Here is a 20,892-nt window from a genome sequence, read left to right as displayed (position 1 = left end):
TTGATTGCGAGACAGAGGTTGCGTAGGAGGAGGAGGAGGGTGGTTTAGTGGAGGAAGCATACACCGCCGCAGATACCACCACCGAGCTGGGGCACGCAATTCGGGGGGTGGGTAGGACGTGAGCGGTCCCAGGCTCTGACTCTGTCCCAGCCTGCACTAAATTCACCCAATGTGCAGTCAGGGAGATATAGTGGCCCTGCCCACCTGTGCTTGTCCACGTGCCTGTTGTTAAGTGGACCTTGGCAGTAACTGCATTAGTGAGGGCGCGTACAATGTTGCGGGAGACGTGGTCGTGCAGGGCTGGGACGGCACATCGGGAAAAGTAGTGGCGACTGGGAACCGAGTAGCGCGGGGCCGCCGCCGCCATCATGCTTTTGAAAGCCTCAGTTTCCACAAGCCTATATGGCAGCATCTCCAGGCTGATCAATTTGGCAATGTGTACGTTTAACGCTTGAGCGTGCAGGTGCGTGGCGGCGTACTTGTGCTCGCGCTCAAACAGTGGCGCTAGTGACGTCTGGACGCTACGCTGAGAGACATTGCTGGATGGGGCCGAGGACAGCGGAGGTGAGGGTGTGGGTGCAGGCCAGGAGACGGTAGTGCCTGTGTCCTCAGAGGGGGGTTGGATCTCAGTGGCAGGTTGGGGCACAGGGGGAGAGGCAGTGGTGCAAACCGGAGGCGGTGAACAGCCTTCGTCCCACCTTGTGGGGTGCTTCGCCATCATATGCCTGCGCATGCTGGTGGTGGTGCCTCCCCAGCTGATCTTGGTGCGACAAAGGTTGCACACCACTGTTCGTCGGTCGTCAGGCGTCTCTGTGAAAAACTGCCACACCGTAGAGCACCTTGACCTCTGCAGGGTGGCATGGCGCGAGGGGGCGCTTTGGGAAACAGTTGGTGGATTATTCGGTCTGGCCCTGCCTCTACCCCGGGCCACCGCACTGGCTCGGCCTGTGTTCACACCCTGACTTGGGCCTCCACGTCCTCGCCCGCGTCCACGTCCTCTAGGCCTACCCCTCAGCATGGTGTATTACCATTAGTGCAGAAACAGAACGCTGTAATTAAATGTGCCGCTTATTGGCCTGTGGTTGGAGGCTGACTTCGCTTACGGAACGCCAGGAAATAATTTTGCGCAAGCCTGCTGTAACACTTAGCTGGCTGCGTATGAATTTGGAGAACTACTACACCCAGCAGAGACCCAGAACACTGAGGACAGTCACAGGCAGCCCAAATAGATTTTTTTCCCCAAATGTTTTTGCAAAGGCCCACTGCTTATATTCCATCAATATGTCTTCTGTCCCTGCCTAAGCGCTTCTGGCCCTGGAGTATGTCAAAGAACTGCAGAGTGTTGCACTGTGGACTGCAATACAGCGGTGATTTAACAGCCCAGACAGAGCCAGGAAATAATTTTGCGCAAGCCTGCTGTAACACTTAGCTGGCTGCATATGAATTTGGAGAACTACTACACCCAGCAGAGACCCAGAACACTGAGGACAGTCACAGGCAGCCCAAATAGATTTTTTTCCCCAAATGGTTTTGCAAAGGCCCACTGCCTATATTCAATCAATATGTCTTCTGTCCCTGCCTAAGCGCCTCTGGCCCTGGAGTATTACTGCAGGGCGCAATGCTCTGCACGGCCGATATACCAAAAAAAAAAAAGTGCAACACTGCAAAAAGCAGCCTCCACAGTACTGCACACGGTTAGATGTGGCCCTAAGAAGGACCGTTGGGGTTCTTGAAGCCTAAAATACTCCTAACACTCTCCCTATAGCAGGTCCACCAAGATAGCACTTTCCCTAAAGTATGTCAGAACGCATCTGTGGCGAGCCGCAGGAGGGGCCGATTTTTATACTCGGGTGACACCTGATCTCCCCAGCCACTCACTGCAGGGGGGTGGTATAGGGCTTGAACGTCGCAGGGGGAAGTTGTAACGCCTTCCCTGTCTTTCTATTGGCCAGAAAAGCGCGCTAACGTCTCATAGATGAAAGTGAAAGTAACCCGAACATCGCGTGGTACTTGCCTCTAGTAACGAGCATCTCGAACACGCTAATACTCGAACGAGTATCAAGCTCGGACGAGTACGTTCGCTCATCTCTAGTTGTGATCTTTCTTCCTGCTCTCACTTGCAGCTGCCTTTGCCCCTACACAGACTCAGAACTCAGAAGTAAAACTTTTCATTCTGCTTCTTGACTTCAAGCAAGTGCTGTACCCCAAATATTGCAACTTTAACCTGTGTCATTTAAAAGCTAAGATCTATCTCCAACATTCAAACTATAGTAAGTGTTTGAAGCTGTGATGTTTTCCATACATCCTTGGCAGTAAAGAGTTAAAAGCATTTTAAGAAAATATTGAAAAATGGGCTTACATCCCTGGACTACACCTACTTTCAGCCCATTAACTTAGCTTATACGAGGGCTAAAAGTAGGTGACAGATTCCCTTTAAATAGCAATGCCCTCATACACAGGGCCAGCCTTAGGAAGGGCAAACTGGGCAATCACACAGGGCCCCAATCTCCAAAGGAGCCTCTGGGACTAGGTCAAAAATGACACTTTTAAATCAGTCTCATGCATATTGCTATGCATGTGCCTGAAGACAGAGGGTGAAATGTGCTGTAGTACAAGTTTCATGTAAAGCAGAGACAAAAAACCCTCTTCTGAGCAGAGCCTCTTTGATTTCCATCTCACATAGTTTCCATTCCTATCAGTCTTTTACACTGGAGAGAAAAGCGCTGAAGACGGAACTTTTTTATCTAGTGCAAAAGAGTGATAGGGACAAAAACTATGTGAGACGGAGAGCAAAGAGGTCACCGCCTCACATATTCATCCCCTTTGGTGCCATCCCGGTTCTGTCCTGGTTTCTGTCCTGATGCAGTTTTTATTGCATGGAGGATTGAATTTAGGAAAGAACCATCACTGGATTAACAAAACACAATACGAAACCAGCCTTAGTATGACATTTTTGGAATTCAAAAATACTAGGAATCAAAGTGCTAACGACCACTTGCCCATCTGTCCATGCCCGTGCGCTAAAGCAGCCTGCCAAAGATACGGCATTCCCTATTAGACAGAATGGTACGTGACTAGTGATGTAGCATTCACTGCCCTGCCGGAAGTGAACTGTAGCGAATGGATGTTTCATAGCAGGAAACATCCACCGGCTGGCTGGCGGTGATGTGACCTGGGGGACTGGAGGAGACGGGAGAAGATGAGTGAGAAGACTGCCTGGGGCGGAATAAGTATTTTTTTTTCTAATGACAAAACCTCTTTTAAGAGCCACTAAATCGTATCCCCTTTTGTGTTCCAGCGGTCAAAACATTAAATTTGTCTGTCAATGTAGCTGTATGACACCTTGAATTTTATGGGAGGAGTTCTAGTTTTTACAAGAATCAATTTCAGGTACATATGATATATGGAATAACTTTTATTTTATTTTTTGCTGGGAGGGCAATGAAAAATACAATTTACCATAATTTACCATAGTTTTTTGGGGGAATTATTTTTATGGTGTTCCCGATCTGGTATAAATATTATGTTATCTATAATTATTTCCCCCGCCCCCTCAGTAACAGGGAGATATACAGAAGAATAATGGATCTTCTTTGCTTCAGACTCGTCGCCCCCTCCCCTCTGCACACACTGACTGAAAAGTGATAGCAATAAATTCAGTATTCCCAACCTCACTTCAAATGGCTATACCTCGGGTTTTACAAGGACTACCAACCAGGAACTTTAGATGTAAAATGACTCCCAAATCATGTCAGTTGTGCTGATAGAACCGGAACTACAGCCATTTAAAATCTTGGCTCAGCATATTCAGATACATAGACTTGACAATAAGTAAAGGGGACTCCGCGCCAAGAATGTTGTTTTTCCTGCAGCAACCGTGTATAGGCTGCTACCCTGGTCTACAGATAATATTTTGCGCACCGTTCTGTTTTAGGATTTTCTGTCACTGATATTCAGATATATGTTCCGCAAGATGACCAGCTTTGGAAAAGATCATGATTTCAGGACATTCCACCAGGAGTTGTTATATCTGTCTATATTTAATTGTGATGTGGTCTGCAACCTTTAGAGGAATTTGCTATGTATGAGGATAATGCATTGAATTTGTACTGTGGACAGTTATGGGTGAATACGCCCGTAAATGCAAGATTGACTCATTTATTGAGGTATATGTGTAAAGTGTGAAAACTCTACGGCATGGCTTATTTTTCTCCTAACGCAGGTCTTCTCCAGTCCCCTGGGTCAGCTCACAGCAAGCTGGCTGGATCCTCTCCTTCTGTTATGAAGCGGGCATTCCTTGCACTCATCTTCCTGCTGGTCAGTGAAGGTCACGTCCCTGTGACGTAGCGTTCACTGGATAGGAAGGAATGCTGATCTATTGCACATGTGCAGTCTCTGCAATAGCTCAGCACTCCCTGCTAGGCTGTGAACTAGTGACGTAGCGTACATTGCCGGGCAGGAAGAAGGCTGCCTGTGAATGTACGTAAAGTCACAGGAAGCAGCAGAATCAGCCAGCTGGAGGTGAGGTGACCTCCCTGGACTGCAGGAGACAGGAGAAGATAGGTGAGGTGAAGATCTGGTAAGTAGACTGCCTGTGAATGTAGGTTTCGTCACAGGAAGCAGAAGAATCAGCCAGCTGGAGGTGAGGTGACCCAGGAGGCAAGAGAAGATCGTCGGGGAGAAGATGAGGTAAGTAGACTGCCTGGGGAGGTATGGGTGAGTATAGAACGTTTTGCTTTTTTAATGACAGAACCCCCTTAAGCAGGTCTCAAAAATTCAGAAATGACCATTTTTTTCCTTATAGCTATACTGAGTCTTACCCCAATTGCACATTATTGGTCGAATGGCCCACATTGCTATTATATACTGCAATTATTGCCACTTCTAATATTTTAGTGGGTAATATGCTTAAAGTAGCTGCCCTTGGTCAACATTTAGGTCAATTTTTTTAAATTTAAAAGATATAATTAAATGTAAGACTGACTCATTTAGCCTTTCTGTATCTCGTCAGTGGAAGAGCTGTGCATGAGTTTAAAGCACAAAAACTCTATTCTATGGCCTATTTTACAATTGGCTGTTAGCACAGAGCCATGTCCCTACTTTTTCATAATAAGATATGAACAAAGACGAGACGTTTCAATATTTCCTTGCTGCAAATTTTTAAGCGAAATGTGTTAAGTAAGCTTTAAAATCCAGGTTGTAATCTGCATAGCGAGACAAAATACATAATGTGAAGATGAAAATATTTTTTTTTGGTTTATAATTGGCATTTATCCTATGTCTATTAAGATGAAATCTGGCAATGATGTGAGCTTAGGAATTGGGTCATGGGCTTTGTGTTCGCTTTGAAAAACACTCTCTAGTGTAAATGAGACCTCGAGGTCTCATTTTGCATTTGACACTTTAATATGTTATAAAGGAGGTATTAATACTTCTCGTGCTTTTTGCAACATACGAGCCGTACATAGATTCTAGAGAAACTTTTTATCAGTGCAGGTGAGACATGCCCCCCTTCTCCCGTAACCTTCACTTTGCATTTTCCTGATTACAACTGGGCCATGAATCTTTCACATAATAGATGAATTGATGGTAAAGGACTAACGAACGGATTAAAACATAAAAATAGAGCACAAACAAGATTAATATAATACAATGTATATACATGTGTGTTTATGAATGCCGACTAATCAAGTGTAATTGCAATCAAAAGGTACGTGAACCTAATGGAAAATGACAATTTTTTTTTTTTTTAAACAATCAGTATTTGAAAGAAAACTCCACTTTTGATCAAAAGTTTATAACATTTTATAGTTGTAATCTAAATAGAATAATTAGTTGTTCATCTACTTTGTTTTAACTATTTTGCAATGAATTCATTCTCTTCTCAATTTATAGCCAACGTGGAATTGGAAGTTCTGCAGATTTCCTATTAACAGGATTTGGTGCATTGTAAGACTTTCAATGACTGTAAGTTAGGTCTAAAATCGAGAACTAAGGCTACACATCTACCACTATTAGAGATGAGTGAGCATACTCTGATAAGGCTGTTACTTGAGCGAGCATTGCTCTTCTCGAGTAACTCCATTCTCGTTCGAGCAGGCTCGGTGGGGTGGCGGGGGTGAGCAGGGAGGGGGGAGAGTAAGAGAGACCTCTCTCTTTCCCCCCGCTACTCCCCGCCGTCCCCCAGCTCACCCCTACCGCCCCCCCCCCCCCCCCCCGAGTAGCGGGGGGGAGAGAGAGATCTCTCTTACTGCCTTATCCGAGCGTGTTCGCTCCTCTCTAACCACTATCCAAGTACTGTCATTTTGTGTGTGATTGGAGAAGAATGTATGAATATTTAGAATTAGCACATTTTCTGTAAATTGCAACTTTAAAATGTTGCAAATAAAATTTGCCAAAAATTGAGTTTTCCTATACATTAAATTTTTAGGGTTTTCTATTGATCTATCCTTTTGCTGATCAGCGGGAATCACAGAGATTGTATCTCGATCAATCACAAATCGATGGCTTATCCCAGGGTCCAGGAAGGGTTAAGTGAAAAACAATATAAAGCAATAGGATTATAAAGTTGGGAATTTCTATATTAATGAAATTGGAGCATACAAAATTGGAAAAACATCATTATTTGATATCTAGTAATACCTTTGAAGGAGAAGTGCTCCTCAGTTGGGGGGAAGCTCAATAAAGATAGTCCATAGAACATCACCGTATATAATCTACAGGGAATAGGAAGGGACTCGTGCGATCTATCAGTGACAACAGCAGACAATAGAGGAGGATGAAGTTTGCAGTTGGCATCCAATGTATCTATGGACTGACAACTCTGGAAAATTCAGTAGTCTTCAAAACCCCCCCAAAAATGTCACTAACTTCACACATCATTATTTCATGTTCTTACTGAAGTATGCCTTTAAGGAGTTGATGCTATTTTTAATTTTGTTGCTTTTGGACTTACCTAAATCCATCTTGGTTTCATCCAAAGCACAACAAAAATGTAAGACTTGGAAAGAAGGCATTGTTTCTGATTTTGTAATGTTTATGGTTTGCATAGATAGGGGCTGAAAATCCCTTAAAGCTACAGTAATGGAAAAGATTAGGGTTTTAAAGTGGAATATCTTCCTTTGGAAAACATGCCTTATAAGCACTTTCATTGATGGGTTGATTAAATACACTCAATATACAGTAAATCACTCACCACTCCAATGGAAAAGTAATTATTTACGATGGAGTAAGGCACTGGGTCTCCCTTTTCATCTTTGTCATTAGGGATAACTTCGATTTTCCATCGGTCTAGCAGAACTACTGTGCCATTCTCAATGTCTTTGATGAATTTCAGAAGATTTTCTCCTTCATAGCCTATGAGCAAACAGGTAGAATACAGTAAAAAGACGCTATTGACATAAAGTATCAGAATGATATACATTAGCTGGAACCTGCACCAACCCAATAGCAGAAGAGACCCGCCCTCTATTTTTACTGGAGAGTTAGTACACAGGTTCAGGGCCACTTAATTGGAAATCAATATGATAGAATTTAGAATTAACAACTATAGAGTGGAAATAGTAAGGAACAAAACATCTATTGTGGGTGTACAAGCAGCCAGTCCCCATTCTTTTGCCATTTATGTTCAATAGTGTACATAGAGTTAAAGAAACTCCTGCTGATAGATGCAAAAACAACCCTCTAGCACTGGCTGAAGAACCCAAGGTTTGTGGTCACCACTAGGTATGAATGAGACAGAGAGCAAATTTTATGTCTATGTTCAGTAGACGTTGCCATGCATTATATGAAACTGTTAGGGGCCTCCACCTAAATGTTTGCAAAAAGAGCCTTCACCAACTTCGAACTAGCCTTGACCACCAGGAAATTTCTCATCACTTATAGGAGCAGAAGACCATGGTGTCATAGTGTGGCTGGCGGAAGGTCATGAGTCCAGGGTAGCATTCTGGCATCAGCCCATGTGATGCGTCATGTCGGCACATGTTTATTTTCTGTTAGCACTGGTCAGCAGGGAGGAAACTACTTATTACTGTTAGGTGGGTAATTGACTGGCTGGGGTAGTTGACTGCTCATCTAGTCAATCAGTATTGTTTGGCTATTTAAACAAGGTCTTCTGTGGCTTCTGGGTTGGAACTGATCCTCTGTTAAGATAAGTCTGCTTATATTCTACTTATTTCTCTGGGGTGTTTGTACATCTTTTTTCCTGCACTAGTGGGTGTATATATATTAGTTTCATATTATGCTTGCCACTATCCCCTGTCCCCATCAAGGGAAAGCCAGGGTTGCCCCAGGTTCCTGACTTAAAGCCGCCCTCATCAGGGCAATTGCCCTGCATAAAGGTACGGATTTATTGTATTAGTAGGTTATTGGTTAGATTCCCTGTTTTCCCTTTTGTTGTTTCCTTATTTAAATATGTGTTTATATTGTATTATATATTATATTCACATATTTCTTAAAAAGGTGAATGTGTAAGCCCTTGTGCCACAGCGTTCCAGAAAGCCCTTTGCCACATAACAAGATAGCAGTATTATAAATGGCACACGGTAGGAGGCAACAGTGTTACAGATTTAGCATTGGATCCTAGAGACTTCACATTATTCTTGTATGGGTTAGATGGATAGCTTTAGTTGAGTTGGGATCCCTCTTCTTACGGCCATGTGGCTGCATATCATTATATACTTAATTGAGATGGTTGAATTTGCCAGAACTGTAAAATATTAGTAATATAAGGATATCAATAGTATAAAAACTATAATCCTAATGGAAACGCTTTATTTTCACACTATATAAATCTTTAGTGTCGAGTCTAATAACTCTGTAAATGTGATGAGATCTGTTCATGTAACTAATAGAATAGGAATGTGGAATCAGAACTTGACCTTTGAATAAATGAATCCCATGGGTGAAGTATATGAAAATGATATCACAGAAGAAAAACAACAGAACACAATGAGATTAAACCCAAAGCAGGGTGCAATACGCCAGAGTCATGAAGAAAATGATACACTCCTGTGCACTGATCCTGTAGATTGACTATTAGTAAAATTCTCACTTGGAAGGGTATGACGTATTACAGATATATGGCATCCCTCTAAGTAGGATTGGGTACTGTTGTTATGATACTACAAAGATAATGAGTTACACAACACCTCCCCACCCCACACACAAACCCCTCAACAATCAATAATTAATCACATGGTGTATGTAGTAATCTGTAGATGTGGAAACCATTCCAAAGAGGAAAAATAAAATAACTAATTCAGTTCTGCTAGATCTATATGCATGCAATATACTAGCAGGGATGGCATGTCTGCTAACCTTTCATACAGTTCAACTTATCTGTTTTTAATATGTTGGAAGAATGCAAGCTTTGTCAGTAGGTTGAGCATTCCGAAACAGTCAAACCCTCCTCCTCCTCTGACAAAGGACAACATCTGCAAGGAGTTTGTACTTTGAGTTTCTTCTTCTCCTCCTCCTTCAAGAGGAAGAAGCATAATGGCTCAGTGGTTAACAGTGTTGGGATCCTAGGTTCAAAACTGACCAAGCAGTCGAATTTGAACCTATGAGGCTAGGACTAGAGAAGAGCGAGTATACTCGCTAAGGCACATTACTCGAGAGAGTAGTGCCTTAGCCGAGTATCTCCCCGCTCGTCTCTAAAGATTCGGGGGCCGTCGCCAGTGACAGGTGAGTTGCAGCGGGGAGCAGGGGGAAGCGGGGGGGGGGGGGGAGAGAGGGAGAGAGAGATCTTCCCTCTGTTCCTCCTCGCTCTCCCCGGCCGCTACCCGCCCCCCGCCGGCCCCCGAATCTTTAGAGACGAGCGGGGAGATACTCGGCTAAGGCACTACTCGCTCGAGTAATGTGCCTTAGCGAGTATACTCGCTCATCTCTAGCTAGGACCCTAGCACTAAAAGGTAAAGGTGCTAACCACTAAGCCACATTTTTAGAACACAGAAGAGTTGTTGTTATTTTAGGTGTTTTGGTGAAATTCTGGTTCAGTATGAACCAATTTGGACCAAACCTTCTGCAAAATTCCGTAAACCAGCCAAACTGAACTTTTCAAAACTTTGCAAAACATTAATCAATAACTGCTCGCCATTTGCTGTCAAGCCTGCAGATGTAGCAACGTTTCACTTGACTTAACACATCAGGAAAATGGCCTGTGCCACAGTTTACTTGCCCTTCCAATAGTTTTCCAATGGATTTGCTGTGGTAGGAGAACACTAGCTATTCAATGTCTTATGATAACATGACGCAGAAAATTATGAGAGTCACATAACATTTTGCAACATCTGTAGCAATATCCTGCCCAAAATGACCATTATCATAATACAGCTTGCTACTGACAAGGCATGCATTTTGGCAATGGATTTCAAATACCCCGTAGTCCTGTAGGTTAAAGATGGATCACTCTCAGAATTGCAGTCTTAGTGTACTTGTAATAGTATATTATAAATATAGATAATTAATTGTTAGGAGTAAAAAGATATTTTTTTTACCTCCTCCCCACCTCAAACATCTTGCCAAGTCATTGCCTGTACCCAGAGGTAGGATAGCTACTGGAGGTTGTTTTGTCAAATTAGCCTTATCTGTTGAAGAAAGAGATAACATTCATTATTCCAATGGCAACTATGGTATGAAGAACTAATATGAGCAGAGAAAGAACCACAATGCATGAGCACAATCTTAATCCAAATCACCGGATCGTGAAGATGTTCTGTAGAAAAAGATCACTCGATAGTATTAAGCAATTTCTTAAAGGAATTAAAGGGAGTGTCAGCCTTATGACCCTTTTACACGGGCCTACAGTTGGGTAAACGACTGCACGAGCGCTAATGTCACCGCTAAGGCGGCAGCGCTTGTGCAGAGCATTTACACTGAGACTTCACCGCTGGATCGCCGGCTTCTTGATCGGCGCTTCACTTTCTATGTGAAGTGCTGAGCGGGCAGCATTTACACAGATTGACAAGCCTCAATACACTGTCGTATGCAATTTCAGACTTGTTTCACTGCATGAGTATATGCTTATTGTATGTGTTTTTGTTGCGCATATGCAGATTCCTATGCTAGTGCGCCAGCAGTGCGGCATTTGTTTTTCAAGCATGCAAAAAATCTAAATGCAAGAAGGCCCAATTGATGCCACTTTTCTTGTTTTCGCTGTCTCTTGGCCGCATGCATAAAAATCCCAGGCCACACGCATGTAACATCCGTGTTTGCTGAATTTTTTTAACGCTCACATAGAATTTCATGGGGAATATTGACAGACCAAAATAAGACATACTACAATTTTTTACTTGCACCAGCGGTACACAGAAAAAAATGCATATCTGAATATATCAATTTGCTTTAACACTAGAGATGAGCGAGCACCAAAGTGCTCGTTACCCGAGCCAAGCTTTTTGTAATGCTCGAGAGCTCGGTTCGAGTAACGAACCCCACTGAAGTCAATTGGGAGACTCGAGCATTTTTCAAGATGACCCATGCTCTGCATAGGGGAGGTTCTTCTCTCTCTCTCTCTTATTCAAAAAGGAAAATGTGCTTTTCAACTAATAGCGGAACAGTATCTGTCAACACTTAGAAGCCCGTCAACAATATATTGTGTAACGGGACCTCCAACCACACATGGGGACATCTAATATCCTCGATCCTTTGTTGAGCAGACAGATTAGATGCTCCTAGACATGTTGAGCAGCCGCTTTTTTTCTTTTCCTATTGGAATAAAGATGCCCAGTCATCATAGCCAAGGTGCATGTTTATGTGATGTTGGGGGGCGATAGCCGTTTGGACTAAATCTTGCTTAAGGGTATGGCCAGCTTTACTGCTGCTTACCAATGCAGTCTAAAATCCATCCAACTGTCCCATCCCCTCCACAGGCGAGAACCCGAAAGTCTGGAACATCACGAAAGAAATTCAACCTGAGAAAGAAAATTTGTGAAAGTATTTCTTATGTCCAAACATGAAATATAAGCATCCATTGTATTTAATGATACCAATAAGTTGGCTGTTAAGATGACTATGTTTAATGGAGGGAGTGAAACAGTAATTAAACAAAACTAAAGACAGTCAAACAAAGATCTGGTCAACGATGAGAACCCATGTAAATTTAGGGGTGTGGTTAGTAGCTGTCACTGGGGGTGAAGAGGGAGGAAAGTCTTGAAGGTCATTTGGAAACTGAAGAAAAGTCCCAGGCAACAGAGTAAAGACCAAAATAACCATATACTTTTCGAATCCTGAAGCTGGAGGGAGCTTAAAGGTCCTTCAGACCATATGGGTAAATCAACACTATTAAAGATTTGTGATAATTTGGGTCCTGTTACAGCTTTTGCACGGTCACGGCCAGATTCCAACCCATCTTTGGACATGAGGCCTTAGAAAGCTAAATGGTAGAACAATATTTTTGGGGACCTAAAGTCCTTTTCCTCAAGCAAGATGCTTAAGGAAGAGGACTTTTGTTCTTGGAGTGGTATTTTACTCATCAGGAAGAGAGCTGACTACCTACTCGGAGTGGTTTATTCCACGAAAGCTGCGATTCCCAGGGTTCACTTACAGTTATGATTAGTGTTATGCCTATAGCATAATCACGACAGGTGAGCTTCTATTCTTTATTTTACATCTTTTATATTTGGGACGTTCTCACCCTACGTGCTGCTATTTTGTCTCCTTTTCTATGTGAGCCACAACATCAAAAACTAAAGTGAGAATTTCTTTTGGAGTCTAACATCGCACAGCCCCTCCCGGATAAATGTAGAAACAGAGCCATTATTGTAGGCACCGAACAATTATATCATTTATTAATGTTTCAAATGTTGATATGAATGGATAAATTACAGAACCAGGGAAAACTTTCATGTGGTTTAAAATTTTTATTTGGTAAAATTACAAATTTAAGATATTAATTTTTGAAAAAAAAAAAATAACTACCCGGAGTCGAAATAAAGAATATCCTTCATATAAATGTAAACATATATACAAGACAAAGCCTCTTACCCCGGCATAGGTCCAATCCCAGCAAGACTGTAAACCTGTCGTGGATTTAGAAGGTACTGAAATTTCCTATGTATCCTGCAGATAAAAAATAATGAAAGAAAACTTACAACAAGTTTATGGAATGACAAAAACAAAAGATATCGGCATTTTATGGCACAATAAAGACATAGGACTCATTCAGAGCATATTTGTTAATCTCCGCTAATATAGAATATTTGTTTTTTTTTCGCTCCTGATAAATAATTCATTAATGTGATGGAAATTGTAAGAGTGAAAAATGGTTTTCATAATCCGATAGTAAAATAAAACTGAACGCTCCCTGTTGATCACATTCACGGTTCATATATTAAGTAATGTCTTGTAATATGAGGTATATTGATAATAATTATAGAAAGGCAAATGCGGTGTCTTGGTAATAAATTCTGAGCAAATGTGTAACTCTGAGAACAAAGACAGGCGAGTTTTTACAAAATGTGAAATACAGCATGCATTCGTTAAATTGTTAGTACAGACTGTTGGCCCTTGCCAATATATATCCTGACAAGTTCCATAGGCAAGGATCAGTAGAGTGTATGGGATTCCATAGTAATGGGCTTCACAAATTAATGAAAAAATCATTTTTAACAAAAAAGCCATTGATAGGTGGGGCTGTAGCAGGGGTGTAACTATAGAAGGTGCAGGGGATGCGGTTGCATCGGGGCTCAGGAGCCTTATGGGGCCCATAAGGCCTCTCTTCTCCACATAGGGAGCCCAGTACTATGAATTAAGCGTTATAGTTGGGGGCCCCGTTACAGGTTTTGCATTGGGGCCCAGGAGCTTCAAGTTACGCCTCTGGGCTGTAGCTATGCAAATAACACTACTAATCTTCAATATGCCCCACCTTGGTTTTCAACAACGCTTTCCATTCGTAAAACCATGTTACTCAGCTTTAATTGCCATAACATACTGACAAATGTAGTCCTTTAGAACTAACACTGATGCAGGTCTGTGACGGTAGACCTGGTCCACTACAGCACCACCTCTTGGTAACTTTTTTACTAACATTTTTTTTCATAAACGGTGAGTAAATCATCTGAAGTGGCAATTATTAGATATTTGTCTGGTTTGGAGCAGCAGTGTGCCCTCCAGAGATCGGAGTATGGGGAGTTTCAATTCGCTAAGCCTATAGTTTAGGGGTTCCATAGTACAATGAAATGGGGCTACAAGGTGTGAGTGTGCAGAGTGCCCTAGACCTGACTGACAGATGTTCTGAAGAGAATAGTCAATAGAGTCTTTGGGATCCATGCTAATATAAAAAATACAAGGTCTGAGTACATGGAGTGCCCCAGGCCACTCCAACATATGTTCCATGAGCAATGGATATCAGGCTTAAAAGGTTTCCATACTAATATAAAATAGGGTTACAAGTTATGAGTGAATAGATGGTTCCTCACCCAACCAACACATGTTCCAATGATCACCAAAACTTAGTGGTTCCATCTTGATATAAAATGTGGTTACACGATGTGAGTACATGCAATACGACCTTACTAACATATGTTCTATGGCATGGGTATAACTATAGCAATAGCTGCTGTGGCCCAAAGACTGAGTGGGCCCACTCAAAGTGTATGAACGTTGCACCTTTTTAATACTAATACTATAGTGTTAGTTCTCTGATTTCTGATGCTATTATTTATACCTTTAATTATTGCTACATTTGCTGCTATTTTGTTTTTCTGCGGAAATGAGGCCCTTACAAGGTGTGAGCACATGGAGCTGGCTTTGAAGTCAAACCCTAGGCGCTAGGGCAAGTGTTTGGATGATTTACAACAACCTAGTAGATCTTACTGATGAATATATTCTGTGCATACAATTGTGACACCATAGTTGAAGTGGAAATGATCTGGATAAATGGTGGGTAGACCATCAGGATCATTTCCTCTGGTAGGCCAAGAAACTAGTTTGACACTACTGCCTGCGTCTATAAGCGCATGCTGGAATTTGTGTTATCGCTCCTGGCTACACGGTTTCCCACTGATATGATTGTGGTAGCATTACAGTTCTATGCACATTGAATTAGTGCAAAGATTAAAAGAGTGGAGCTTCCCTTAAAATTATATTTAGGTCCATAGACACACAGTAAATTGGTGAAAGGTGGTGGTGAACATATGTAGAGTTTGCTGCTGGCCCAGAACTACACAAGCTACGGATAGTGGGCGTGTTGGGAAGCAAGAGGAGGAGGAGCAAAATATTGGTACGGCCTCCTGGATGTGAAAAAGAGGCTCAAGACAGGAATAAACCAGAAGCAGGTAGTGCTTCTCCACAACCATTATGGACACAAGTAGGAAAGCACTCAGAGGCAGAGTTGTGTACCCTTCAGCAGTACTAAAGAACGAGTCTAACCCTAAAACGTGTCTTGTGCTAGTTTTGTTGTCAATGAAATTGAAGTCAGGTTTATTCTTGTCTTGAGTGTCTTTACATCCATAATGTTGTGCTGCATACCATTATGGAAGATTATGTACATTGAATGGCGAGGGAGCTGCTGTGTGATAAACAAGATGCAGTGACCCTTCATCCTCAGGATCGATAGCTGTCCTGGAGATCAGGCACCCATTGATCATAAAGTGATGGCACATCCCACCTTCACTCTACAAGACGGGAATTACTTTTTAACTACAATATGAGACAAAATATAATCAATGGAGAGCAAAAGAAAAAATCATGTAGAACTGGAATATTTTTGTCTTTTAATTTTATGTCAATGATTATCTCCATTAAGTTCTTAAAGCCGGGCCTGATAAGACAAAAAATGTACCTACCTTTCACCTTGTTTCCCACCACTTTTTGGATTAACAAAGACAAGTAGAGGATGTGTTCCTACAACTGGGGTAATCTAGAATAATAATCAAATAGGAAAATAAACATGATTGATATTAATAATCATAACATTAATAGACCTGTTTTTGCTCTAAGTTACTATAACGCCCCCTGTCCACGGACGTATATTCGCCGGCCGAAGCTTTTCATAGCATTGCTATGGAAAGCGCCAGCCCTGTGTCCACGAGCGGGAAAACCCCCAATTTTCCACGGTCAGCCAATCTATCAGATTAGGTTTACTGGCGGTGATTCGTGTGCGGCCCCTGCTCCCGGGCGGCGGCTCCCGTGGCGGAGATCTGCCATTGGACTTTGCAACGCCTGTGGACAGGGGGCCTAAGTGTCATTGCTTTTATCTTCACATTCATCAAATACTTTTACTCTTAAAGAAGAAGGCCAAAAATCTATAAAGCAGGTGATAGGAATGAGATCATTTTTGGCCAACATATGATTGAGTCATGAATAGCAGCACTACTTCCCCACTCCTTCCATTCTCAATTAGACTGGTAGTATTCATTATAATTAGGGTGTCTGCAAAAACATTTATGAAGGGGGACCCAAAAGAAACAGGAATTAATTTATTAAATATAATCTATTTATTTGTACATTTGACATTCCTCTCAATTTGAAGCAATACATTTTTCCAAACATTTTTTCCACCACTCAAAGCATTTTTTAAACTCATTCTTATTGATATCTTTTAGTACTTGTGCCATTTTTTGTTTCACCTCTTCAACATCAGCAAAATGTTTTCCTTTGAGGTCTCTTAACCCAAGGAAATGTAAAAAAAAAATTGCAAGGAGTGAGATCAGGTGAATCTAGAGGATGAGGCAAGGGTGTCATGCCAGCTTTCGTCAAGAAGGGTATTGTTTCTCCTTAGGTGGAGCACCTAGAAGATGTGAGGAGAGTCATATGGCCATCCATGCTCCTCTGGGAAGTATGGGAAGATGGAACAATGCCTCTACAGTTAGCCTGATACCTACTTCACACTGATGAAGGACATCACCCTGAAACAGCTGTCTGTGCATGGTTATCTTTTCCTAATGGAGAAGATTCTGACTTTGGCTCATAATTTCCAGTGATTGTTACAAGTCTTGTTAAAAGGTCTGACACTGATTTGCAGGAATTCTGCCTTCCAATAGGTGGTGCTGTAGAAACACTGTTCCGTCTTTTCTTTTGCATATCTCCCAGAGGAGCATAGATCTCCTCTGGGAGATCTATGCTTATAGGTCTTATAAGTCTCCTCACACCTTTTGGGTGCTCTCCCTACGGAGAAAAAATAGCCTTTCCAACCCACATCTATAGGCCTCTCAGTTGCCAAACCAGAAACCTAGGACACACTGATGAGGGACAATCACCCAGAAACAGCTGTCTGTGCATGGTTATCTTTTCCTTCTGGAGAAGATTCTGGATTTGGCTCATAATTTATAAGGCTTGTTAAAAGGTCTGACATTGACTTGCAGGAATGCTGCCTTCCAGTCGGTGGCATTGTTTCATCATTCCATTTGCAGTTTTTATCAGAAATTGCTTAACACTCAGCACTATCTGAACAGGTGCACTGTCATGATGGAAGAACCTATCACGTGTTTGCCACAAATCGGGACATTTTCTCCATAAATTGTGATGCAACCTGTTTTTTGTGGGGTACTCATATATCGGGGGCTTACAGCTTGGATTCCCAGCAACAACTGGGTTGGATGCAAAGCAACAACATTGTGGTGTTAAAAGCATTTCTTGGCGATTTTGCTACATGGTAATGGGTTTCTGTTTTAGTGTGTAGAGGATAGCTGAGTTCCTTTTAGTGGCATATGTTGGGTGTGTCATTTTGAATGGCCCCAAATATACTTCAATTGACTTGTTTATGATTAGGGCTCAGTCAGACGAGCGATTTTGTGCAAGCATGTTAGGTGCGTTTGTGATTTGCATCTATAAGAACCAATGCTTTCAAATGAAAGCGGTCACATGTCTGTTTTTTACATGCGAATAAAATTTTCACCTGTAAAAAATAGGACAGCGTTTTGCAATTAGCACATTGCATTGCACTGAAGGAATTCCATGCCACAGCTGTGACAGCTATGGCAGGGGATTCCTTCATCCCAGAAGGGAGTCCCCTCATATTTTGTAGAAGTCCACATCGGTATATGTCCACATTATAGACGTTTTGAGCTACAGATGTAGCCAAGTTTAACGTGACTGTGGTAACTTTCTGCAACAAGTTATCTTAACATAACAAATGTTATTGAAAAACTAATGAAAGGGCAAATAAACTGCGTCACAAACATGTTATCACTACATTAAGAATCAAGTTAAACTGTGCTACAGTTGTTAGAGTTGTGAGAAGAGACGAGCGAGCACTAAAATGCTCGGGTGCTCATTACTCGAGCCGAGCTTTTGTCTACTGTTCGAGAGCTCGTTTTGAGTAACGAACTCCGTTAAATTCAATGGGAGACCTGAGCATTTTTCAAGGTGCCCCATGCTCTGCATTGTTTTCAATGGAGCCGTGGCTGATGCCGGCGGCTCCATTGAAAACAATGCTCTGCCGACACCCCTGGAGTGTTTTTCATAGAAGGGCTTTACATATAAGCCCTATCCTTATAAAACAATAATTTTAGTGTAAAAAAAAAACTAAACTTACCCTCCGCCGCTGCCGTGTCCCCCGCAGGGATGAAGAACACATCTGCCGCATGCAACAGATGTTTCCTTCATCCCAGCTAGTAAACAGAATTCCCTACCGCACCTGTCACATCTGTAACAGATGCAGCAGAGGAATTCTTCAATTCCCTACCGCAGCTGTCACACATGACAGCTGCGGTAGAGGATCCTACTGCTGGCACCCCTGTCAATGGATTTCAGGGAAGGGCTATAATATAAGCCCTTCCCTGAAAAAACAGAAAAAAATAGCGTAAAAATATATATAAAAAGATATATTTTTATAAAACACCAATAATGTACCATTGTTTTCAGTTTTGACGTTGAATCCCATTGTTTGCTATTTTGGTTACTTCTGTCACAAGCCAGTGACTTTTCCGAGCACAGAAGGATTTGAACTAAGTGTACAGATCCATGGAAACACAAGAATGGGCACTTTTTTTTATGTGTATTGTCAAACACCGTATTCTCATTTTATTATTTCAAAAGCAAATCTAAAATTGTGAAGCTACAAAGTCAAGCAATGAGAAGAATATAGTACAAAGCTCATTGTGATGTTTACTGCAATTAATTAAATGACTAACAAGTTTATAAAAATAAATTCACAAAATGAATAAATAAAATTTAGGCGCAAAAAAAAAAAAAAAAACGGGAAAAATTCCAGCTAATGATTCGTCTCATTGAAATACAAAGCGCTATGTGTAATAATAATTGCAGTTGTCAAACATATAAGTAATACATTCACTGCTGCTTAATATAATACTGGAACTAATTAAAATTGATTAAACATTTCACGGCTCACCCTCTTGCATATTACCAAGGTATTGACATCCCGGTTTCTTTCATATTTCATCAATTTTAGTTATTTATTTCAATTTCGATAACCATAAAACCATCTATTGTAGAGAAGGATAAACTAAACTTAACATGACAAAGATAAAGTGCTTAGCCTATGTCCCTATGGACTCAGGTTAATTAATGAGCCTCATCCTAAGGTTATACATGATCTATTACTTCCTCTAATTAGAAGTAATAATCATGATCATTATTCTGGTTAGCTGGAATAGAATAAGATGAATGTGCTTAAGTATGATTAATAATAACAGAAAAAGAAGAAATTCGGATGATCACGGCCCGACCTAACATACAGTACTTACATCGGCGGGAACTTCTATCACATTCTCATTTTACAGCTGTGAATTGAATTACAGTAACTGCTAGATAATGATGATTTTTTTTCTCATTTTTTTTTCTAATTTATAGTGATATATTAAGCGGCAATTTAAACCTCTTCTCAGATAATTTCTTTATCATTAATAAAGAGTATAAGATTGTAAAAAATGTGCAGATTGGATTGTTTTAATTTTGGGGTATTTTATAAACTAAAGATTAAAAATTACAAAGATTTAAAAAAATAATAAAAAAGTAAAGATCATATACGTCATGTGACTTTGACCTGGTTTCTTTTAAAACTATTTATGTTTTCACGAAAATTTATTTTCATACAATTTATGGAACTTTTTCATTTGTACATTAAAGAGCAGCTCAACTTTGTTTTTCACATATCAACAAGAAATGGGCTATTAAGAAAACTGGCAATATGTTTTATTACTGAAATCTCTTTCCATCCTGTCAAAATGCCAGCTGAAGTTCCATTCCAGCACCCTCTGACTGCTTCTTCTACTTGCAGGCTTTTTCCTTGTTGCTAGATGAAGTCCATACACCATTTCAGGGCACTGGCTGGACATACTGAGAATAGAGTACAAGTGGGTGGAGCCTGGCTATGCATGCTTGCTCTCACGCTAGTGGCATGGCAGAAGGAAACACACGTATGTTAGGTCTTGTGCCTGTCATAGCAACAAGTGTGCACTGCTTGCTGTGCCCAGTCTCCTGATTAGTGCTGAGTAGTTAGTGGAATAAATGGTTCATGTCGGTATCAGGGCTCTTTCACACGGCCGTAGGCATTTATACGTGCACCCGCCGGCGACGTAAAAATGTGTGAACGGGCGCACAAATCTAACGTTTGTGCGCCAGTTCAGACAGCACAGCCCCGCTGCATATATGCCGAGGCCGCAATGCCGTTGGGCGTCGGGAGACAGCTAGGCTGTCTCCCCCTTCCCTCCCCCTCACCAGCTCAACTACTCTCTCCTCCCCTCAGGCTGTTTGCAATGGGAGTGGGCGAGGCTAAGCTCCCACCCCCTCTCCACCCCTTGTTAACATCAAGCAATGGGATGGGGCAGGAGGGAAGCTTAGCTCTGCCCCGCCCTCTCCCATTGCAAACAGCCAGAGGGGAGGAGAGAGGTCAAGCTGCTAAACTTCCTCCTACCTCCCTTCTCCGGCCGCTGTCATTGGCTCCCATATTCCGGCTGGAAGGATAGTTCCAGGACTATATTTCCAGCCCGG

General features: G+C 41.8%; 1 protein-coding gene across 5 annotated transcripts in view; it reads right to left on the bottom strand.

Moving 5' to 3' along the window:
* DGKB (diacylglycerol kinase beta) overlaps positions 1-20,892 on the bottom strand; it is a 432,907-nt gene that overhangs the window by 269,947 nt on the left and 142,068 nt on the right. For all 5 annotated transcript variants that reach the window (XM_066585569.1, XM_066585572.1, XM_066585570.1 and 2 more), the window contains 5 exons: positions 15,786-15,859; positions 12,985-13,059; positions 11,827-11,912; positions 10,497-10,586; positions 7,196-7,356 (listed from right to left, as the gene is read on the bottom strand). In XM_066585569.1, the coding sequence (XP_066441666.1) occupies positions 7,196-7,356; positions 10,497-10,586; positions 11,827-11,912; positions 12,985-13,059; positions 15,786-15,859 (486 nt within the window). The remainder of the gene's footprint in view (positions 1-7,195; positions 7,357-10,496; positions 10,587-11,826; positions 11,913-12,984; positions 13,060-15,785; positions 15,860-20,892) is intronic.

This window comes from Eleutherodactylus coqui, chromosome 12 (assembly GCF_035609145.1).
Source record: "Eleutherodactylus coqui strain aEleCoq1 chromosome 12, aEleCoq1.hap1, whole genome shotgun sequence".
NCBI classification, from domain to species: Eukaryota; Metazoa; Chordata; class Amphibia; order Anura; family Eleutherodactylidae; genus Eleutherodactylus; species Eleutherodactylus coqui.
This window is presented reverse-complemented; position numbering and strand designations above follow the sequence as displayed.